General features: G+C 39.7%; 3 protein-coding genes across 5 annotated transcripts; 2 read left to right on the forward strand and 1 right to left on the reverse strand.

The window, feature by feature from the left end:
* The first annotated feature begins 1872 nt into the window (after positions 1-1872).
* Positions 1873-10646, forward strand: LOC108037545 (profilin). 3 transcript variants are annotated; one of them, XM_017114138.2, is made up of 4 exons: positions 1873-1908; positions 3192-3473; positions 6295-6466; positions 10197-10646. In XM_017114138.2, the coding sequence occupies exons 2-4, from the start codon at positions 3363-3365 to the stop codon at positions 10292-10294; spliced, it is 381 nt and encodes a 126-aa protein (XP_016969627.1). In that variant the 5' UTR covers positions 1873-1908; positions 3192-3362; the 3' UTR covers positions 10295-10646. The 3 variants fall into 3 exon arrangements, with proteins under 3 accessions (XP_016969627.1, XP_016969628.1, XP_016969626.1); XM_017114139.2 differs by lacking the exon at positions 1873-1908 and adding an exon at positions 1950-1966; XM_017114137.2 differs by lacking the exon at positions 1873-1908 and adding an exon at positions 2820-2960.
* Positions 10647-14591: 3945 nt separating this feature from the next.
* Positions 14592-15827, reverse strand: LOC108044771 (mitochondrial uncoupling protein 4C). Its single transcript, XM_017123912.2, has one exon. It carries the CDS (start codon positions 15694-15696, stop codon positions 14689-14691), a length of 1008 nt encoding a protein of 335 aa, XP_016979401.1. The 5' UTR covers positions 15697-15827; the 3' UTR covers positions 14592-14688.
* A 3803-nt stretch (positions 15828-19630) lies between these two features.
* LOC108047854 (AT-rich interactive domain-containing protein 1A) lies at positions 19631-21964 on the forward strand. The gene is made up of 2 exons (XM_017128226.2): positions 19631-19813; positions 19876-21964. Exon 2 carries the CDS (start codon positions 19939-19941, stop codon positions 21949-21951), a length of 2013 nt encoding a protein of 670 aa, XP_016983715.2. The 5' UTR covers positions 19631-19813; positions 19876-19938; the 3' UTR covers positions 21952-21964.
* Positions 21965-23281: the final 1317 nt, after the last annotated feature.

Raw genomic sequence — 23281 nt, forward strand, 5'->3', positions numbered from 1 at the left:
GTACTGTCAATCAGCTGGGTTTGTTGACAAGCAGTTAGAATTCAAATATCGTATTTGCGGAAAAGAGCCTTTAAAAGATATTATCAAATACCTTGGCAAGTCTGCCGCTATACAAAGAAATTAAAAACAATACAATTTAAATTTATCAGTTGTTTTTTTTAATTAACTGATAATTATTTGCTAATTTAAAGTTCATAGTTGCACTTTTATTGTGTTTTTTCGTACATTCTGGACCTAAAAAACATTTTGCTCTGACAAGAGGCACCCCAGATAGTATTAATGTTATTTTGTCCTCACATGTAAACACCTGCAATCGACTTTTGTGAGTTTTTCCCTCCATTTCTTATAATGTTCAGTGAGAAGCGCACGCCAAAAGATTAAATTTTTTAATCTTTCCGCTAGGGTTCACCCAAAGTTCATTTCCGCAGACTGGCAACGCTATGGAATTTTCTGGTATTTTTTTCGTCGATCAGGAGACCGACGTGAAAAAAAGGCCCGACGAAAAGTGAACGCCAGCTGTTTGCCTCTCGCTCTCTCTCATGACTGGCGTACGGTTTTCGTCGATCTGGATACTAGGCTTTAATCTTTTGGCGTGCGCTTCTCACTGAACATTATAAGAAATGGAGGGAAAAACTCAAAAAACTCGCAAAAGTCGATTGCAGGAGTTTACATGTGAGGACAAAATAACATTAATACTATCTGGGGTGCCTCTTGTCAGAACAAAATGTTTTTTAGGTCAAAAATGTACGAAAAAACACAATAAAAGTGCAGCTATGAACTTTAAATTATCAAATAATTATCAGTTATTTAAAAAAACAACTGATAAATTTAAATTGTATTGTTTTTAATTTCTTTGTATAGCGGCAGACTTGCCAAGGTATTTGATAATATCTTTTAAAGGCTCTTTTCCGCAAATACGATATTTGAATTCTAACTGCTTGTCAACAAACCCAGCTGATTGACAGTACGACCGTAGCACGCTTAAATCTGATGAACTCTCGAAATTTTAGTCACACTGGAAAGATTAAAGTTTTTACGCTATCATACTCGCTTGTCGATCTGAGTACTTGGCTTCAGTGAGAAGCGCACGCCAAAAGATTTCCTTTTTTTAATCTTTTCGCTAGTGTTCACCCAAAGTTCATTTTCACAGATTGGCAACGCTATGCAATTTTCTGGTATTTTTTTCGTCGATCTGAGGACCGAGGTGAAAAAAACGTTGACGAAAAGTGAACGCCAGCTGTTTGTCTCTCGCACTCTCTCATGACTCGCGTTCAGTTTTCGTCGATCAGTACTCAGATCGGGCTTAACTTAAAATAGAGGAACACCCCTAATTCGGCAACACTCTCCGACCCATTCACACAATCGCCCGCTATTGCAAAAGCTGCCGATCGGCCTACAAGGAGAAAAACAAAGCAAAAACGAAGAGAAAGTGAGAAAAGAGTTTTCCAGCCAAAAAAAAATTGATAATACTTGCTGTATTATTACTAAATATTATTTAAGCATTAGGAAGAGGAATGCATTCCTAATGATTTATCCACTGCCCTTTGCAAATTTGGAAAATAAGTTCTTTCAACGATTGAAAATGTATCTATTAGACCTGCCTTACGGTCCCTTTGATGGATGATGTGGCGGCTAGCACTCTTTAATCCATTTATTTCCCCTGGTTTTCTTCAAAAGGTTTTCCCGTCTTTTTCTGTCACATCGAATGGATGAAAAAATCGCTGTTGCGGAATATTGTCGGGGTTGATGAAACGCCGTTTGTGTGAATAGGCTTTTAGATGCGATTATTTTCTATCGAATTCAAAATCCCGATAGAGTTTCACAAGCACACACATTCTATATATCGATACCATCCAGAGTGGTTAACCCAGCTCTAGTCAATCTGAATTTTACCGCAGCGTGAACAGTGTGAGTGCCGTGAGGTTTCTAGTATTCCGTTTTAAAAGAGTTTAATCTGGGACTGGCTGTAGGTTGCGTGATCAAATAAACATTTTTTGTAAGACTGGGTGAATTGCGTGAAAAGACGGCTCTAGCCGAAAACAAGACTTAAATGGCAACAACCCACACACCTACACCGCAACTTGGCCAACCGCGTTGGCCGTACGTCTCCGTAAGCGTATGTGTGTGTGTAAAAGTGTGCAAAAAATTAAGTGGGAAAGTTTAGCAGGCGGTCGGTTTTCGGTTTGTCATCTAGCAAATGTTACTAATAACACATTGCGTTTGCAGCATACGAGTTGATTCATATGATACATATAGGCGTTGAAATACAAGCTATTTTTAATTTATGACAGTTACTCAGTGCCGGCCAAAAAGAGGCGATTCATAACACTCGCCGAGAGAGCCGTCGTTGAGTCATCGTCTGTTCTCACTCACTCATTTGCATTGTCCGCAGCCGGCTGATTAATAACGGCCCGCCTCGCAAGGCTATCTCTCTCGCACACACGCTCCAGCCGCACTATTGCACTTGATCTCTCTCTCTCTCTTTCTCGAAGTGGGTGAGGCGATTGAGCGGGTGACTCACGGCTTGAGCTCTTTGGTACGCAGCAGGGGGCTGCGTCACTCCCGGAGTGAGTTCTTCTTAAATTCAAAATTGGTTTGATTCTGAAATCCGGCTCAGAGTGGAGTGGAATCGTTAACAGTGTGCAAGAACTGGAGTAAGATTTTTGGGTGTGAACATTTTTCAAAGTTCAAATAACATTTTGTTAAAATACTCCTTAGAGGTGGGAAAACATCGATGACGGCCGGCAAACATCGATATTACACCGCGTTTTAAAAACATCGATGATTTCGATGTAACCATCGATGTTTCTTGGCCTGTAGCTCATTCGACTTTTGAAATCCGCCTTGAACGCTTCGAAAATTCATAGCGAGTCGGACGTGTGTGGAGCTGCTTGGCGTACGGTTTCTGTCTGTCTTGGTCTCATCCCCCGTGTGTGTGGCTGTGCTTAGTGTGTGTATATGTGAGTTTTTCGGAGGTTGAAAATTCGGTTCTTGGTGCGCTGAAACTGTGTACCGCTTAAGTCCAGACCTAAGTCGTTGCTGCCGCCTATTAATTTGTCAAGGACGAAGGAAAAACAGCCAACGTATCAAGGCGCTCAGTTTGCATATTTAACGGGGATGATAATTGACGAATGCAATATGATAAATGTTAATTTCTGTCTACCTCTCTCTTTCTCCACCTCTCGTTGCAGTTGGAAGTAAGTTCCCCAAGAAAAATCGTCAGCATTGCGGTTTTTCTTTGCCTCCCTGCAAATTTCGTGTGACCCCCGAAACGAAAGTGCGATACGCCGTGCGGTAAAGCAGCGACAGCGATCCAGCCAATCCAATTCAATTCAATCCGCACCCACGACAAACAAAGCACCATGAGCTGGCAAGATTATGTGGACAACCAACTCCTGGCCTCGCAGTGCGTGACCAAGGCGTGCATTGCCGGACACGACGGCAACATTTGGGCGCAGTCCAATGGCTTTGAGGTAAGTACGGGAAGCTGCCGGAAAACTGCTAGTTGACAATGAATTTTCGCAAGTTCAAGGGTGTGACTCGCGCTGTCTCCCTTTCTCGGCCGCCATGATTGCTTTAGCCTGATAAAGAGCAACTCCCACCCTCTCGCCAATTCTAGTTCACCCCCTACAGCGGTACTCCTGCGCAGGCTCGCTTTTCCTCTCTCGCCCCCACTTGAAGCGAGTGTGCGTGATCGCGAGTAGTTCAAAAAACCCACTCAAAAGGTCTTAATCGGAGTTAGAGTTGGGTCCCAGCTGCTAAAGAGCGGAATAAGGCCATTTGGCCTTTTAATCTCTTGCAAATAATAACTGCTTTTACAGCTTCTATGCGCGGTAATCACAAAAGCACTCAATGCGTGGGAGTGGTGGGGAGAGGGAAGTCTAATATCAGCAGCCGGCTCGAGTGTTTGGGGTGCTGTGCAACACTGGTTCCTGATAATGCAGTCTGTTGCCCGCAGCCCCACCCCTTTTGTATCGCTCACCCTTATCGCACTCAATATAGTTTTTATTTTAATCTTATACTTGGTTGCCGTTTGTTTCCTCTGCCCACTGAAATGAATGCTCTTTATCGGTGCGAAAATAAGAACAGAAATACAGAAAATGTCTTCAGGAGGCGATGCCGCGTCACCAGCGGAGAGTGAATTAAGTCGGTTACCTTTAAATTCTCTGAGCATTTTCCGTATGCGCGCCACGTTTTTGCCCTTTCTGTGAATAGCGTGTTCCTGTATGTGTGTGCAACTTCCTGTCGATTCCATGTGCTCTTATCCTGCTCTCTCCGTTATCCGTTTTCACTCGATTCAGCCACTCCCTTGTGCTTTGTTTGTCGATTGGAGTTTTTCTCATAGTGCTGGTAGCGTTTGATTGGAAACCAATTTTGGTCAAATTGTGTTCAGCAGTATTTCGGTTTTTGATCCGATGCCGCGTCATCATCTCCCCCTGTTCTCCCACATTTTATACTTGCTATTTCTGCACGCGTATCACTTTCGTTTTATTATCTCCTACTGCTTTCGTATCTGCCTTTGTTGGTTTTCCTTGTTTCGCATTACCCAAGTTACCTACATTTGATCCCAGTACGCTTTTTCAATTGCTTGAGTTATTGTGAATAATTACTCATTCTTTTTACGATTGAGCAGCTCTTTTGCGCCTTGCCAGACTTTTTTTTTTTTTTTAGAAATCAATGCGAATACCTGATTAAGTCTGAAAACAAGAAGATTTCACCTGGGGATTATCAAAAACATCTTTATATAGCTTATTTGCTCTCACTTTTCTGCCCAAAGCGGATTTTAAAGGTAAAATATGTTGTCCATTTCTGCCAGAATATGCATCTAAAATAAATGTACAGACAGACACTAAAATTCACTGACAAACACACACTTTAGGTGTTCGCTAAGGTTTTTGGCTCTAGTGGAATGTTTGCTATCACCTTTTAATGAGCACTGCTTAGTTTATTAACGTTTTTGGCATAGCTGTATTCGCAAAACCGGCTTTTCCCGACTCATCTGCTCTCTCACTCGTTCCAAATTTCGCTCAATGGAAACTTCTCGATTCCGAGTTCGAGTGGCATTTTGATGTGTCACCGTTTGGAAGGCAGCAAATGAGTAACTATCAATTGTACGAGATTTTCAAATTAATTTCCTACCTTACCCCCTGGAAAAAGCAGCTGTTATCGGCTTGGGCTGCCAACTTGTTCTGTATTTAGCCAAGGCTAATGACATTGGTGCGCCGTCTCACACCGTCCCCATCTTTGTCTCGCCTTGTCTCTCGCTCTCTCTCTCTCTCTGTCTGGACGGACAAGTCATTCAAGTGTGCAAAACTTGTTTTTGAAATCCAAAAATCAAGATGGGCACATATCCCATATCCCTTTGCCAGCTTCAACCTTCGAAAGCCACACGCCTTTTTCCACCCTAGGGTGGAACGGAGTAGAATGGACCACATTTTTAGCATCGTCAATGTTGCAAACTTCACTTTTTTTCAAATGGGTGGTGGTTTGTTCGCAGTGGATTACTTCGATAATATATCAGCAGTTAATTTTCTTCTAAGATGTATGCTGGCACTTACAAATCTTATACATGCTCCACAAATTTGTTTGACGAGTATTTAATACTTTTATGTAATAATGTAGTGTTGGCTACACCGACTGGAAAATATGACTTTTTTAAATCTAAAACAAAGACGCATATATCCCGTATCCCTTTGCCAGCTCCAGCCTTCGAATGCCACACCTCTCCTTTTTCCACCCTTGGGTGAAAAAAACCACATTTGTTAATGAGTTGGCAGTTGGTGGCAGATATGTGGTGGTTTGTGTGTGGGGGTGGGTTTGCTTTTCTTTGCGTGGGCCTTCTGCAGCTGATTAATTTAATATTTTAACATTTGTGTATTCGCTGGTGCATACAAATCATAGACTTGCACTACTTATTTTGATGATTACTAGATACTTTTGTCTATTAATGTACAGCGTTGACGATAACGACTAGTACCAGAAAGCATTTTTTTAAAATTTAATGTGATATATTTTAATGTCTTATTAGAGGACAAACCTTTTTTGGTGTTGTTTTGTTGAATTAATGTTAGGCCTTAAATATGTTGCCAAGGTCCATGTGGCGTATGTAGTTCTGAAGAATTCGCTGAAACAAATTAAGAATGAGTTTCATAATTTGGCGAGTAGTACTCAATGGCTTTGTTTACATGCTTGTGCTATATAGAAAGCAAAACGGGTCCGGCCGCCACTTTAATTCTACAGCATTTTTACTACAACTATTACTACAACTATAACTTCTTATTTACTATCTTGCAGGTGACAAAAGAGGAGCTCTCCAAACTGATCAGCGGCTTCGACCAGCAGGACGGGCTCACCAGCAACGGCGTGACACTCGCTGGCCAGCGGTACATTTACCTCTCCGGCACAGACCGCGTCGTGCGCGCCAAGCTTGGCCGGAGTGGAGTGCACTGCATGAAGACAACACAAGGTAAGCATTTATTTTTAAATTATCCTTATAAATTAACAACCAAAAAAACATCCTTACAATGTATGAATATATGTTCAGGCAAGTCTGTTTTTGTGCAATTAACTCGCTAAGTTTTGAAGGGAAAGACTTAAATATTTCGGAACCTTTTTTTATCAGTTTAATGCGATCAAAAACGTGATAGGGACAATCTTTAAAAATTCACTAATCAGTCAAAGACTAAGGTTTTATAGAATTATTATTGCCGAAACAAAATTTGTATACCCAATACTTGAATAGTAAAAGGTTGTATACATTTTTAAATTAAAGTATACCAATATCAATCAGTGTATGTGTTTATGTTTAGGAACATCGAAGTTTTATTTTTTAAAATTATTTTTCCGGATGTTCCGCCCTTACGAGCAAAGCCTAGGCAAAGCTAACGCCTTTGTCGACAGCCGATTGTTAGTTCAAAAAAATTAATTTTTATTAAAAACACTGATCACAAAATAAAGCGTCGTTCTGTTAATCAATGTTCTGTTAATGTGCTAATTAATGGTATAAATTCACTTTCGAGTGAAAACTGGAACTGAATCTGAACATATTTATGTTAGTCAAACTAGTTACATTTTGTACTAGATATAGTAAATAATTAATTTCTGTACTGTGTGTGTTAACCCCGAAAAAGGAGAAGCAGCAGCAACAATTGACTTGCTATTCCGCCCTCCAGTTTTTCTAGCATGACAAACAAGGCCTTATCCAATTTTGTTTACCTCTCAAAATTGACTATTTAAGACTAAACAAATATGTTCGCCGTCGTGCAACAATATTAGGCTGCTATTGTAAGCTCCAGCGAGTCTTGACCGTCAAAAGTCACCCCGTTCGGGCAGGTTGTAATTCAAGTAGCGTATACGGTGCGCGATTGTAACAATGCAAAAACACCTGATCAGCTGGAGGGGGCATTTTTGGAACAAGATATAAATAAGCTTTATCGGCTGCTTGGCGCCCGACCCGAGCTGGTCAGGTCCGCAGCGAATCATAGACTGATACGACGAACAAAGACATTTGCCATTTCTAGCAAATTTTTCTATTTTTACGCCACTGCCTCTGTAGTAGACACACTCACACGCCTAGTGCAACATTTACACTTGAAATGGATTATGGCAATAACCTTGAGCATTTGGATGCAGCGGTTGACGGAGGGTGGTGGGCTGCTATTTCTGTGTTTACGTGAAAATGTGTGTGCCAGTACGCAACTGTTGCCGCAAAAAACAGTACATATATGGCGACTGCCGCGCCAGCAAACAAACTGGTCGCAAGTCCAACAGTCTAAAACGAAAACTCAAAATTTGCTGTTCACCTTAGACGCTAAAGATGCTGAAAATGGTAACGTTGCTGCTCGTTTACTCTTAACTTTTCTCCTTTATCCTGTTCATTAAAACCTCAATTGAACTTTCGTATTTATTTAACGGCCAAAATTATTTGTTTGTAATGTGTTAGGTTTTTGATTAAATTCTTTTTGTCAGCGATAAGTCTGCGAAATCGGGTGGCATTAAACTTTTTTTGAATGTCTTAAAAATTGCTTTGGCTACGGTTATAAAAAGAAACAGCTGATAATGGTTATCGGGTGGGGCAGACAACGTATCGATGGATGAAATTAAAAATACTAACTAAAATTATATAGAATAAAGAGCATAGTTTGTTATTAAATAAATGGTCAAAGAAATCCGTGGTAATGAATAATAATGAATAATAATTTTAATAAAAAAATATACCTGGAATAACAATAAATCCCTTACCTTATGGGCCACATCAACAAGAGTTTCCAAAGGGAAATTCGATGCTCTCATATTTTCCAAGTTAAATATCCATACTTATGAGTTTGCACAAGTCGTTCTCAATCAAAGATTCGGATTTCGCTTTTAACGAGTAAACTGGAATTATGTTTCTGTTATGACAGGTGAACTGAATTCGACGTAAGATTGTAATTAGCTCTTAGCTGAAAATCAATCGTGTGCGTTTTCTTAAACGTACAAACGTTACCGACTTTGTTTGGTGGAAATAAAATTGATTACATACTTTGGCCAAACACATTCCACCCGAGTACATTTAAAACGATAAATTCTTCTGAGGTATTTGCAGTTGATATTTATTTTTTTTCTCTTATTTAAAAAATGAAGTTCTTTAAAAAACGATGGCTTAGCAAGTGATAAATGTATCGACTTAAAAAATATTTCCGAATCTTCGAAACATATATCAAGATTTTAAAAGCTATTATACTTACTACGTATAAAGAGGTTCGTGTGTTTCACACTTGTCGTGGACGTTTGGCACTGCCCAATAAAACTGGTCTACTGTTGAATGCTGCTACTCTTAAGGCTCATCATTCGGATAAGCTAAGCCGGCCACGGTTTATTGACCCCAAGCCACCTCTGCGACCGTTCACGCATCAATTTGATTCGACCGCGCGGTGAGCTGTTGAGCTGCGGCCTCAACTCAATACCCAAACAATTAAGTGTCTATCACTTTTCTGCTCATTTGATTAATGTATTAGCCACTCAACTCGAGACTTGTCATTCGGGTCTGTTCTCGTTTGCGAGTTGTCTGTTCAACCGTCTGTTCAGTTTTCACTTCGGATGGCGTCGGGCTCAGGCGCTCTTATTGATCGCTTTATTCATAATTTCTAGCTGCCTGTTATAAAAAAAAACGGTTAGTTCTTATTTTCCGCTGCTGACAACCGCTTTCTCCCCGCTTTTGAGAGCATTGTCAACCGGATTTACTGCTGAAAAAGTAATGTTGCGAAGATGGTGAAGAAAATGTTTTACAGTCTGCTTACTGAAGAGAGGGCCAAAATACATTTTCATAATTGTGAAACCAAATAGTTTTATACATTGCAAAAAGGGATTTTATATTTAGTATTAGTTTGGAAAGTAGTAAAGCTGACTTCTACGAGACAATGGAGATTAAATATAATTAAATAATAAAATATTTTGCACAATACAAATAAAACATACCTGACAGATTTTTGATCAACTATTTCATTAAGACAAAAAAACTTTAAAAAATATGGTTTTTTCGTTTCTCCTCTTGAATAGTATTAGGAGACGTGGAAATTTTTTCAAAAACTTTCGATATCATCAGAATATAACTATTAGATTGAAAACGCAACATTCCCTTTAATTCTTAAATTTATAAATAAAAAGAAAACCCAAGCCTATTATATGGATTTGTTCTTTTGTTTGTATGTAAATACAAATTAAAATATATTCCTCCTAAATACAAAATTACTCTAGAACAGTGGATATTACATATACTCTGATGTTGGTGCGTGTGTGCGGATTGCGGTTTTTGTACAAGTAGATAGGGCCATGATGAGATGCTGCTCTAGAATGAATGGTTCTAGTGTTTTGTAAACATTATAAAATTACAGGTACACACTTTAGATCCTAGATTTATGCCAATTAAGGCAATTCAATAAGGCAGTTATTTCTGCCAGTCCAAAAAGCCATGTATATTGCGAAGTCATTCATGAAACACAGTTAGCCATTGCATGTATTAGTGGTGGAATTTTTTTTAAAAATGTATATGGTTTGATCATATATTAGCTACATTACTTATTTTTTTTAATATCCACTACTACGACTTTATATCGGTCTCTCTATATTCCAATTAGGTCGATAATATAAACACTTAAAAACTATAAACCCCTATACATAAAAACTAATCTATTTCTTATTTTCTTCTATGTTTGCAGCCGTGATCGTTTCCATCTACGAGGACCCCGTTCAGCCCCAGCAGGCCGCTTCCGTCGTAGAGAAACTTGGAGATTATCTGATTACTTGCGGGTACTAGGAGAATAAATCAACACAAAACACCCCCATCAACCACAACAACACACACACACCAACAACTACAACAAAAGCAACAAATTTGATAAAAAGGAAACCGTAAATGAACTAATAACACATAAAAAGTAATTATTAATATTTAAATTTATGTAAAAAACCAACGGCCAAGAAAGAATTTGCGGTTTTTTGTGTGTAGCAGAAGAAAAGAAACAAGTAAAAAAATGCATATGCTTGAAAAATGTCAAAAAACGCAAATAATTACCCAACTACAACAAAATTATAAATTTCTGCATTATTATATTTAAAACTTTTTGGTTTATACGATAAAAATAAAAGGAAAACACAAAACTCTAAAATGCCCCTAAATAAGAATTCAGTCCTCATAAAAATTCTAAACAACACAAGAACTGCAAATGCAACAAAACCAACAAAAAATCTAAAAACATTAACAACCACGCAAAGCAACGCAGCCATTTTTTGGAAAGATTTTTTGTATAGCAATATTTACACAACCGAAACTGTTCATGTATATTTATACATAAATACACACGCAGGTTTTATATAAAAAAGAGTGAGTGAGAGAAGATTCCGATTTGACAGATGGACGGAGGGCAGCAAAAGAAGGAATGTAAAAGAGAGCGGAGGAAGCCAACGCGACGAAGCGAAGGGAACTGAGAGGATGGCAAACACAAAGGAAAATAACAACCAATATAAATAAATATCTCTATATATATTTATATATGTAAACTATTTGGAGATCCACGATGCTCTATTTTTATATGTTGGAAAGAAAAACCAAAATGGAAGCATCGTGAATACCAACCGCAGTGGTGGAATTTTTATAGAATGATATTAAATAGGGAGAAATTAAATCTAAAGCTAAACTACAAAGTGCAGGCTTCATCAAAATAGTTTTCATATTCAGATTCCCAATGCATGTCTATAACTAGGTACCCCTTTCACTCCTATAAAAAATGTATCTGCTTTGATGTTTGTCATTTTCCACATCGTAGCCAGGTATGGCACTAAATGCATCGATAGCGTTGAATTCTAACCTATGTTATGTCAAAGTTAGCGGCTTAGGAATACTTATTACTACGTAAATCATAATTAAATCGCTTTCTATGTTTTGGTAAACTCAAATTTTAAGACTTCCCTCGCGCTCTCGCATACTCTATTATCCCCATCATTCCCTCGATTTCCACCCGTTTCCCGGTCCCGCCCACTCTCCATGGCATTTTTCGTACAAGCTAAAAAAACGTGAAATGAAAACGGATTGCATATTTATGGATATAAATCATATAAAATACGATACTTTAATACTATTAAAATGAAAAAGACGAGTGAGACAACTGAAAATGCTCCTCATAAAAAGTAAGCTGCTTTATTATACTGGGTTGGGGGTTGATCGATAGATCAATGAAGTCTGCGTTCCTATCTTGTTTGTGTAAGCCATTTCATGGTCGCATAAACAATTTTTTCTGCACTTACGGTTTCTTCTAATTATTATATTATTGGCCAGTGCTTTCAGCGTTAGCCATTTTTGGTCTGTGCGGATGGCCATTTTATTTTCGTAGTCGTACATTCGTTGAAAATGGCTGACGCAATGCCGCAATTTTTTTTTTCCGTAAATATTCATAAATAAAACATACTTATTTATTAATTTTTTTCTTTTGGTTTTTGGCCGTCAGCAGAAGAGACGTGAGCAAGCCCGTCCTCTATGCAGCTGCTTTTTCTTTCAGTAATTGTCGTTTTTGCATATTATAATTCGGCTGTCATCTGGCAGAAAGACATTGACCCACTTTAACCATCCATACCCGCCATGTGTGAAATTGTACAGAAATTTGGGGCTTTTGGGCTGCATATGTTGCAGCTCTCTCAAAATATAAGAAATTTTTGCTATTTCTGGTGAAAACAAAAATTAATCAACTAAAGACCTGGAGCGAAGCAGAAATACATACATACATATGTATGGGTGAGCACAACTTTTATCAGCCTCAAAAATTAATCACTCGGTATTATTTATTATTATGGTCGGTTTGGCCTATGGCTTTCGCATTTCTTCGCGATTTAATGCGCGTGTGTTTGTAACGGTAAGTTCCAATTTATTTGCCGCTGATCGAGAGTACCTTTCAAGATTGGGACATTCAATTAAGAATGGAAATTTTAATGGCCATGATTTTTCGGTCCAAGAATAAAATTCAAAACAAAACAAGAAAGAAGGCAAACTTAGGCAAGCCGAAGTTTATATACCCTTGCAGCTATTACAAAACTACTACATTTTTATATCTATGCCTATATACATATATATATTACGAAAAACAACAAGAAAGGAACGCTAATTTCGGGCGGAGCTGAAGTTGATATACCCTTGCAGAATATTCTGTAAGTTATGGCATTTCCAATCGTTCAGTTATATGGCAGCTATAGGATATAGTCGGCCGAATAAAACGCATTGAAAATTCCAATTCGAAACTTTAAAAACATCAAAGTTATATCCTATAGCTGCCATACAACTGAACGATCGGAAATGCCATAACTTTGGTGTTTGTAAAGTTAGGAAGTTGGGATTTTTTAATGGTTTTATGTTTGGCCAATCAATCCGACCTACCCAATTTCATAAGGATCGGCCGACTATATCCTATAGCTGCCATATAACTGAACGATTGGAAATGCCATAACTTTGGTGTTTTTAAAGTTAAGGAAGTTGGGATTTTTTTTATGAGTATTAAGAATGCATCATATGAATAATTTTGGAGAATATAATTTACAGAATATTCTGCAAGGGTATATCAACATCGGCTCCGCCCCAAGTTAGCTTTCCTTTCTTATTTAGATTTTTTTCTTTTGACTGAAATTATAATACCCTCTGCAAGGGTATAACGAGAACGAAAGCTAAATACGGCAAGTTTTAATACCGTTGCTGATTTTTCAAAAATAAAAAATGTTCGCCTTCTCGCAAGAAAGACAGTGCAAACGTTATCAAAATATTTCTTTGAGATGTAGTAATTGTTTACTATATCAGAATTACGCTTTTAGTTTTGTCAAAATCGGAAAACAATATATGTATGTAGCTGTAATAGAAACGATGTCAAAATGCAGCGCAAAATCGACTTAGCTTCATTGTTTGTAGGCAAAGAAATCGAAATGAAGTCATTTTGTAATAACTGTAAGGGTATATAAACTTCGGCTTACCGAAACAACATTCCTCCTCATTTGCAACACCTTTGTAGATCAATTATATCTAGTTGTCTAAGCGGGTTTATGAAACACAGATCAACAACTACTACTCGCTTGGAGCTCATTTTATTTGTGACACAGGGCTTTAAAAGTAGATATCAAACAGACGTCATTTACACTGACTTTAGTAAAGCAATTGACTCTGTAAATCACTCACTTCTTATTCGGAAACTTGACCTATTAGGGTTTCCAGTTGATCTCCTGATATGGATTTTAAGTTATCTGAGTGGCAGTACACAAACGCTCCTTTTTAAAAATGCTTTTTCTAAAATTATCCGTGCTACCGTCGGTGTCTCACAAGGGAGCCAGATAATGTTAAATTACGCCTATTTTCTTTCCTGCCATTTAGACTTACAATAGGATCAACCCGAAATGAGTGACTTGAACGGTAAGTGGCAGCTCTTTGGTCAGAATAACTCTTTTCAAAGATCTTGCCCCCAAAACTAAAGTTTGATCATATTTCGTCCTTGGCTAATAAAGCCGGAGGGGTGCTTGGTTTTCTTAAAAGGGGGTCAAAAGCATTCGATTATCCTTATGTCACAAAGACTTTATTAATTTCGGTAGTGTGTGCGATTCCTGGCTCCCGTCTACAGTCCACAATACGGAATACATATTGACCGCATTGAATCAGTGCAAAAAAATGTTAATTAATTTACTTTCCCTAGGCAACCGTAGAACAATGGTTTGGTACTATCTTCATTTATTGCCCCGACTTGGTAGGTCGGCTTAAATTTTCTGTGCCAAGTAGATTAACTAGAAATTATATTGCCCTAAAATTAAATCATTGTAAATCCAACTATAGTTGAAGCTATAGCTTCAAAAATGGTACCATAAAAAATCAGGGAGTCCAATTGAACAGGAAAATCGAACTTTTATTTTTAGGGTAAATTGTCGAATTCATCTTGTTATATATGGCATTGATAACTCGAAAGTTTTATAAAAATACACCATTGACAAATAATACTCGTTACTTTAAAATTGATGTACAAAATAGTTTAGTTTCTATGAGTTTTAGTTTTGGGGTTATTAATGAAATCGTATAAAATGAAATCGACCGAATCTTATTTAAATCGTACTCGTGGTCGAGGCCAATATATTGTGTTTTTTATTGTACACGAAAATAACTACATAATACGACACCATCATATAATTGTACGTTCAAAAACCCGCCTGTCCTTCCCACTGGCGCAACTGTTCGACGGACAGCCAAAATAGTACTGAAAAGGGCCCGAGGCGAAACCAAGTGGGCATCAGGCCCTTATACAAGGTGAGGGCACCCTCTTCCCTCACGAGCCTTCTGATGCACTCGATCGAGTTTTTGTAATAAAGGTTCTTCCCATTTTCGTCCACCGGCTGGTTCATCATACGCGACTTGATCACGTCCGCCGGATTGCTGAGCACGGAGGCAGTGAACCCTGCGCACATGGAGGAAAGGAAACGGAGCGGCAGGCCATCCTCCAGCTCCAGCAGGCGCTTGAAGGTGCGCTTGCTGATGTCGTAGCTTCCCACGTCGCCGGCCGTCATCAGGCAGGCTCGCATGCAGCTGGGACCCACGCCCTTCCACATGCTGGGCACTCCGCCGTGCCTGTAGATGTCCACAAAGGCCTGCACCATGTTGTTCACCCGCGCCTCGTAGCCCAGCTGCCGGCGCCGGCCCTCCGTCTGCATCCGCACCTTGACGATGTCGAAGGGGTTCGCCAGCGCCTGGGCTATGCAGCCTGCCGTGAAGCCGCAGCCCAGCGCCAAGTGGATACGGAGGACTTCTTCGTTTCGGTCGTTCAGGTGGAGGAACGGGCGCCGAAAGATGTCGTAGAGGACGACGCGCAGCGAGTTAAAGATCAGGTTCCGGGTGACCATCGCCGAGAAGCCGGCGTAGAGCGACCTAAAGCCCTCCACCTTTATCATGTTGCCGAGGGTTGCCCGAAACGTGGGCATCCTGGCGCCCGACCTTTTAGCCTGCTCGCCATCCACCTGCATCCGGGTCTTGGCCACGTCGAGCGGAAACACGCACGACTCGGCCAGATTGGCGCCAATGAAGGTATTGAAGTATAGCTGCAAGACGTTGCGGGGTGTTAGTGGCTCCACCATGTTCGTAGGTGGAAAGCGCGGCACTTCCTCGTTGTAAATGGATCGGAGGTGCCAGTAGTCCCGTTCATCCTTGTCCATGGTATACTCGTAATTTGTAAAGTGTATTGAATTGCTAACATTAGACTATAATTTCTTATGTACTTAATGGACGAGAAACCAGTAGGCGTCTGCGATCCGTATATTAACAACGGATTTGCTCAAAAGTTATTTACCAGACCATTGTCTCTGGGTAAGAAGTAAATGGACAATACAAATCTATTGTAAAATATTCAAGAAAAATAGCTTTAAGTTTGGTTTTCCGAGCAATTGGATTGATTGCAGAAATTGCAAATAAAATTTGTTTAAGGGGTTATATACCTTTTTATACCCTTGCAGAGGGTATTATAATTTTGGTCAGAAGTTTGTAACGCAGTGAAGGAGACGTTTCCGACCCTATAAAGTATATATATTCTTGATCAGGATCAATAGGGGAGTCGATATAGCCATGTCCGTCTGTCCGTCCGTCCGTCTGTCCGTCTGTCCGTCCGTCCGTCTGTCCGTCTGTTTCAAAACCGTTTGCGAACTCAGTTTAAAAGCTAGCGATCTGAAACTTTCACAGTCGTCCTAAAACAAGTGTACGCAGATCAAGTTTGAAAACCGCCCCGATCGGATGTCTATTCCTATAGCTCCCATAGGAACAATCGGATATAACTTGCAAGAATGGATGATATTTCGCGCAGTGTAAAAGCTATTGACATAAATCTTTCCAAATCTTATTTTTTTATGCGTACCTTGATCAGAGTAAAAGCGGGTGACGATCGGACGTCTATATCCTATAGCTCCCATAGGAACAAAAGGGTAAAATCGGTAAAAATTTAATGATTTTTAGGATATTTCACGCAGTATACAAGCTATTGACATGAATCTTTCCAAATCCTATTTTTTTATGCATACATTGATCAAGGTGAAAGCGCGTGCCGATCGGACGTCTATATCCTATAGCTCCCATAGGAACAATAGGGTGAAATCGGTCCAAATTTGATGATTATCAGAATATTTCGCGCAGTGTGTAAGCTACTAACATAAATTTTTCCAATTCTTATTTATTTACACATATCTTGATTAGGGTAAAAGCGCTTGCCGCTCGGAAGTCTATATCTTAAAGGAGATAGGAAAAATTGTTAAAGGCTGCGAAAGTATCCCTTTTGTATATGACATTTTTGCAGTATAAAAGCAATTGACTTGAAACGATGCAAATCTAGTTTACTTATGTATACCTTATTCCTTTCGCTACTTTTTCTGCAAGGGTATTAAAACTTCGGCTTGCCGAAGTTAGCTTCCGTCCTCGTTTTTTTTAAAAACGACAAATTTTTTTTTACTGAATACTAAAGTATATCCCCTAGAGAACATTTTCCCAAATTTTAATAGAGATCCGAATAATAGTTCGATAGGAAAACAGCGTTTTGTCTGCTCGACTTCAATAGTTGCATATACTCAACGTAAATCTTTAAATGCGATTATTTCAAAGTCGTGTTTTCCAAAAAGTGCCTTTGCTGTGACCGCGATTGCACAAAAACTATTTGATCGATCTTCTTCAATTTTTTTTTTAAATTATTCGTAATGATTGTGCCGAGTTCGTGAACGATTCGTTTTTTTTGCGCCAATTTTGATTTTGCAGATCAGAATTTTTTAATAAAATTTTTATAACTCGAAAAATCAACTTTTTGGAAAAATTGTTACTGTATGCAGAAAAAACCAAATATTCTTGAAAATAATCGTTCACGAACTGGAAATAATACTATAGAAATACAATTTTTTTGGTTTTTTGATTTCAATTGACCTGCTGGACTTCCATCGTGGTCACCGCAAGCCGCTATAAAAAAAAAGGGTTCCGAGAGAATTGCCATAACTTCGTAAATTATTTATATTTTTTCAAAAACAAACGCTTGTTGTTTCGATAAAAACATGTACTATCAATAAAGAATAACTTCAGTGTCATAAAATAATTGCTACACACCTGAAAAAAATCCAAAGTTCCCTCAAATTTTTCGCTCAAAAAGGTATATAACCCCTTAAGTTAGTTTAAATAAGATACTGTTTTTTTAAGTAAAAATTTAGTTTTTTGCCAGTTTAATTATTTATCTCGAGTTCTGGTAACCCGATTTCGGCAATCATTTTACTATTAATAACCCGTTTTTTAACTTTCCGGTACATAATTTTTCTGGATTCGTTAAAATAGACGATAGAGCCGACATAATTTGAAAAAGTAAAGTTGCTCCTATATATTTACTCGTTCAATATCGACATACAACACATATTTAAAAAAATAATAGCATCTGCAGGGGAAAAAATGTAATTTCCAAAAATAATTGGTGTTAACACCTGGCAATTGAACCAGAAGAAGAATAAATTAAACATATCATAAAATTGTGATTTGTAGTTGATTAAAATAAGTACGAAACATTAACTTAGAAGTTTTCCAGAATATTTTATTTTGTAATAATTACTTTCTAATCTAAAAAACAAACGCTTTTTAATGATACCTTTTTTAATTTTTTTCTTATATCTAAAAATGAATTTTAATAGAAAAGCCAAAAACAACAATCCATATTCCAAATTTTTGCACAATGATGAGCACATTTTTTGTTGGTTGTGCAAAGATTTAAATAGATTTGTATAAAAAATGTCAAAACTTTAGTACCCTTGTGACGTAATAAAACTTTTTACGAAGCGTGCTGTATTTGTTCTCTTCAAGTTTGATTTTTTCATTCAAAAATATTAAAAATTGATTGAGATACAGGCAATCTCCGGCGGCGCCTCGAACAAAACACGTTTTGCGGTGTACACGATTACTGGTTACAGAATTATATAATAAATGACAAGATTCCTTAGGTAACGCTGTTGAGTTTTTATTTTTAAAATTTTTTTCAAAAACCCCGATTTTCGCCCAAAACGTCATTATATTTGTTGCTCTAAAAATAATAAATTAAAAAAAAAAACCTCGACAGCGTTACCTGAGGAATTTAGTAGAGAAATACTGTGCAAAATATCAAAACGATCCGTCCGATAGATTTTGCAGGATCGTGTACACCGACTTTGAAATGGCCACTTTTCAGGAGAGCGTTTTAAAGTTTTGGACACCCAAAAATCGAATACAAAACAAGAGAGAACGCTATAGTCGGGTGCCCCGACTATCAGATACCCGTTACTCAGGTAAAGGGAGTGCGAGGGAGATGGAGATAGAAATTTTGATCACGCATAACTTTTTAACGAATAGTCCGATTTGAAAAATTTCTTCTACATTTCGATAGGTATTGATAAAAACAATAAAACTGCATTTTTACTTTTCCGAAATATTTAAATTTTTATACCCGTTACTCGTAGAGTAAAAGGGTATATTGTATTCGTGCAAAAGTATGTAACAGCTAGAAGGAAGCGTTTCCGACCCTATAAAGTATATATATTCTTGATCAGGGTCACTAGCCGAGTCGATATAGCCATGTCCGTCTGTCTCCTCCTAACTATCTAACGCTTGCTGACCGACTGACCAATTTAATGTCCGCTTTGGCTTATGTTAAGCACACTGCAAAAAACTGTGTCATATATCCCAGACACTCATGGAAAGTGCTGACCATTGAAAAATCGGAAGAAGCGGGGAAGTTTGTTGAACTGTACACGCCACAATGCTTGCAAAAATTTGCGGGGATCTGCTGAATTCAAGGAGGTTTACAATTTCACAGAAGTGTGCAAGCGGATGCTCTACTACACCCTGAATAGTTTTTAAACATCGGCAAAAGCTTTAATAAAATGATCAAAAAATTACTGAGCAATAACCGAATAAATTCAGGCCAAAACCCAAACAATTTTTTTCATTTTTGTGAATGTATTTTAGAGTTCAAGACCTTGATAAAAAGAACGTTCCTATTTTGAATTAGTTAAGATAGCGTTTTGTCCTGCTTACCATTCTCTATGCTGACATTAAATTCCATTGACCCCGCACATGGAAGTGTATCGCCGTTATAAGTCGAAACCTCTTGCCCAGGTCCGTACCAAAATGTTCTTTGCATTGCTTTTTATTCAGTGATACGATTTTCATGCGAATTAAACTCCGATAACTTGTGCAATTAGCCAAACCCCCGCTGTGGCAGTTTATAGAGGAAACATAACTCAGGCAATAAAAGAGGTTTCGAAAGATTTCTACGGGGAACTTAGTTGGGTAAGCTGTGGATGTTGGTTGTCTCTATAATTGCGGTTGTAATGGATCTGCTCCCTTAACAGAAAGTGCAAGACTATAAAAGCGCTGCACTGCCACAATCGGAAGTTAGTGAGCGGAAGAAGAACATGGAAACTTTTCCAAAGAGCTTCAAGATGCTGTTCCTTTGGTCATGTCTAATCATCGGGCTTTCAGTACCTGCAAGTGCAACTGGAGCCGGGGAGGTAAGCAGACATCGCAGCAAGCGGACCATGACAACAATCTGCGTGGAGATCAGGCCAAGTAGCCCGAAGGATGAGCCGTACTATATGTGTCGGGGCGCTAACTTTGCAGACGGAAATGGACAGCAAGGATGCGTGGAGGTCAGGCACCAAGGAGGCGAGGGCGAGCCGTTCTATATGTGCCGGGGCGCGGAATCCACGGTACCCGGTAATGAGAACCGCCCCTCCCCAGAGATTTCGCCTCCGATAAACCCTCCTCCTACCGTACAGCATGATTCCGTTCACAACTTTCAGTTGCTTCCCGCCTTTGGAGGCGGGTCATATGCTCAGCAGGCAATTCCAGAAGGTTCCATTCATCAAGACCAGTCAGCGCGTCCGACGCCATATCAGGAGGAGCCCCACCAGCAGCCTCCTCCTCAGCAGCACCAGCCCCACGCCCAGTACGGATTCTATGGACACCCCATGGCTGCCCATCCGGCTGCATCTCCAGCGCAGTCGTCTGGCGTGCCAGAACTTTCTCACCCAATTGTGGGCAGCCCGCCAGCAACTCCAACAGGAGTTTCATCTGGCCCAGGCCCAGCGGCCACGCCCCCTACGCATGATCCTGCAGCGTATTCGAGATCGTCGAGCAGACCCAAAGACCACGAAATAGTCGGGAGCAGTCGGGATCGATTTAGATTTGAAGACGACTTTAAGCGGGACGATCTCAACCAGCAATACCGCAAGCCAGTAAATCAGCCCCTGCCTCAGGATCAGCTAATGTGGGTGCCGTTGTCGCACACGGAGGACCCTGAAAACGATCCGGTTATGAGGGCTTTTTACGGCAGTTTGTCAGGAGCGGGATCACCAGCACAGAAGGCCTTGGCAGCCGCTGGCAACAAAGAGGAGCTAGTGCCTCAGGCCACAGTTCCAGTGGATCCAATGGTGGGGCAAATTGCGTCAGGCTACAGTCCTTACAATATACAATACCCAGAGGTTCCTGCTCCGCCAACGCTTCCCCCACCACCTCCAACGTACCCCCAGTCTGAAGTATCGCCCCCGCCCAACCCATACTGTAGTGGATGTAGTGCCTCACCACCGCCTTTTCAATGCCCAACGCAACCGGACAACGGGGTGAGCTATAGTACCTCCTGTCCAAGCTTCCAACCGGTTATCATAAGCATGCCATGCTACGGGCAACGGCAGCCGGCGCCGTACTTTGCTCTGCCGAGAACCCCAGCTGGAATTTTGAGAGGTCAACCAATGGCCACACCATTCGGTCTGGCCCCTGCACCAGTGGGAAGTCCCTTGGGAGGTGGATTCGGTATGGCTGGCCAGTTCGGCAACCCCTTTGGCATGAATCCTCAGATGGGAGGTCAGGGATTCGACATGGAACACCAGGTGGGTGGCCCCTTTGGCATGGGAATGCAGTTCGGCATGGGTCTGAACCCCTTCGGCCCTTTTGGAGCGCTCAACCCTTTCAATCCTTTCAACCGAATGCTGGGAGCACCGGCTCACAATGTTGCTGCGCCCAATGGCAACTTCTTTCAGCGGGTATTCAATTTCAACCAGGGCGATGAGAACACCTCTACCACAGAAGCTGCACCATATCCTGAAGCTCAATCCGAAAGATCAGGGAAGCTGAACTTCTCCAGTAGCACTACGGAACCAGCCACTTCAGAACAGTCCGATTCCATAGTTAGGATAGCGCATGAGCGCGTCGAGGACGAAGACTCGGCCGAAGATATGGACAGGGATGATGACCAGGCGGAGACCACACCCCTCCCAGCCTCGGACGCCGATGTTTCCGATGACGGCGCCGGTATTCAGGAACTCGTAAGCAAGGCGGCGGAACTACTTAAGCCCGACAAACGCAAGCGGCACAATACGCGCTCCAGTGGGCGAATCGCTCAGAAGCACAGATACCTGCAGCAGTTATAACACCTTTCTCTGTCAACGGATCCCTTAAATAAAGTTCAATAAAATGTTTAAATTTCACAACATCAATATTTATAATGTCAAAATTGTTGATGCGTAAGCGGATATAAGATTATTACTTTTTACATTATATATAATTTTTAAACCTTGGCATAGGGTAATATAATTTCAGTCAAAAGTTTGCAAAGCAGGGAAGGAGACATTTCCGACCCTATAAAGTATATTCTTGATCAGCATCACCAGGAGAGTCGATCTAGCCATGTCCGTCTGTCCGCCTGTCCATCCGTCCGTTTCTTCACAAACTAGTCCCTCAGTTTTAAAGCTATCTGCTTGAAACTTTCCCAAAACTTGTCTTTCTATTGCAGGTAGTAAATAAGTCGGAACGAGCCGGATCGGGCGACTATATCATATAGCTCCTATAAGAACAATCGGAAAAAAAAAATTCAAAACAAGAAAGAAAAGCTAACTTCGGGCGGAGCCGAAGTTGATATACCCTTGCAGAATATTCTGTAAATTATATTCTCCAAAACTATTCATATGATGCATTCTTAATACTCATAAAAAATCCCAACTTCCTAACTTTAAAAACACCAAAGTTATGGCATTTTCAATCGTTCAGTTATATGGCAGCTGTAGGATATAGTCAGCCGATTCTTATGAAATTTGGCAGGTCGAATTCATTGGCCAGAAATAAAACCCATACGGACAGACAGACGAACAGACGGACATGCTTATATCAACTCAGGTGGCGATCCTGATCAAGAATATATATACTTCATAGGGTCGGAGATGTCTTCTTCACTGCGTTGCACACTTTTGACCAAAATTATAATACCCTCTGCAAGGGTATAAAAATTATAACTTTGTTCTTTTTAATTTTTTTGTGTTGTTCTTTGGGATTTGGTAATATTTATTATGGAATTACGGCTTTAAATAAATTAAAATGGGACAACAATAGTTGCCATAGAAACGATGGCCAACTGCAGCGCAAAATCGACATAGCTTCATTGTTTTTAGTAATAACATATAGGAATATAAATCGAAATGTAGTCGTTTTGTAATAACTGCAAGGGTATATAAAGTTTGCTTCCTTTCTTGTTTTTAAAATATTTTAGTAACGAAGCTCTTATCGCTCTCTTTTATTTTAATTATGATTGATTTTATTTTGAATAGAGACCATAGAGCGTAACAATATCTTTTGATCAATGTTTAACGACAATAGCATCTCTTTTTTCCTGTAGACCAATTGACTTTGATTATACATCATGCTTTCGTAATGCTTGATACTAAAATTAAATTTACTAAAATCGGAAAAATGACTTCAAATTTGGAC

Source organism: Drosophila rhopaloa, unplaced genomic scaffold (assembly GCF_018152115.1).
Source record: "Drosophila rhopaloa isolate 14029-0021.01 unplaced genomic scaffold, ASM1815211v1 contig_2, whole genome shotgun sequence".
NCBI lineage: Eukaryota > Metazoa > Arthropoda > Insecta > Diptera > Drosophilidae > Drosophila > Drosophila rhopaloa.

Bases quoted from the DNA above. Each gene is read 5' to 3' on its own strand.
- LOC108037545 (XM_017114138.2), top strand. From the start codon at position 3,363: ATGAGCTGGCAAGATTATGTGGACAACCAACTCCTGGCCTCGCAGTGC. The intron at 3,474-6,294 runs GTAAGTACGGGA...ACTATCTTGCAG, and splicing joins CGCAGTCCAATGGCTTTGAG to GTGACAAAAGAGGAGCTCTC. The intron at 6,467-10,196 runs GTAAGCATTTAT...CTATGTTTGCAG, and splicing joins CTGCATGAAGACAACACAAG to CCGTGATCGTTTCCATCTAC.
- LOC108044771 (XM_017123912.2), bottom strand. From the start codon at position 15,696: ATGGACAAGGATGAACGGGACTACTGGCACCTCCGATCCATTTACAAC.
- LOC108047854 (XM_017128226.2), top strand. From the start codon at position 19,939: ATGGAAACTTTTCCAAAGAGCTTCAAGATGCTGTTCCTTTGGTCATGT.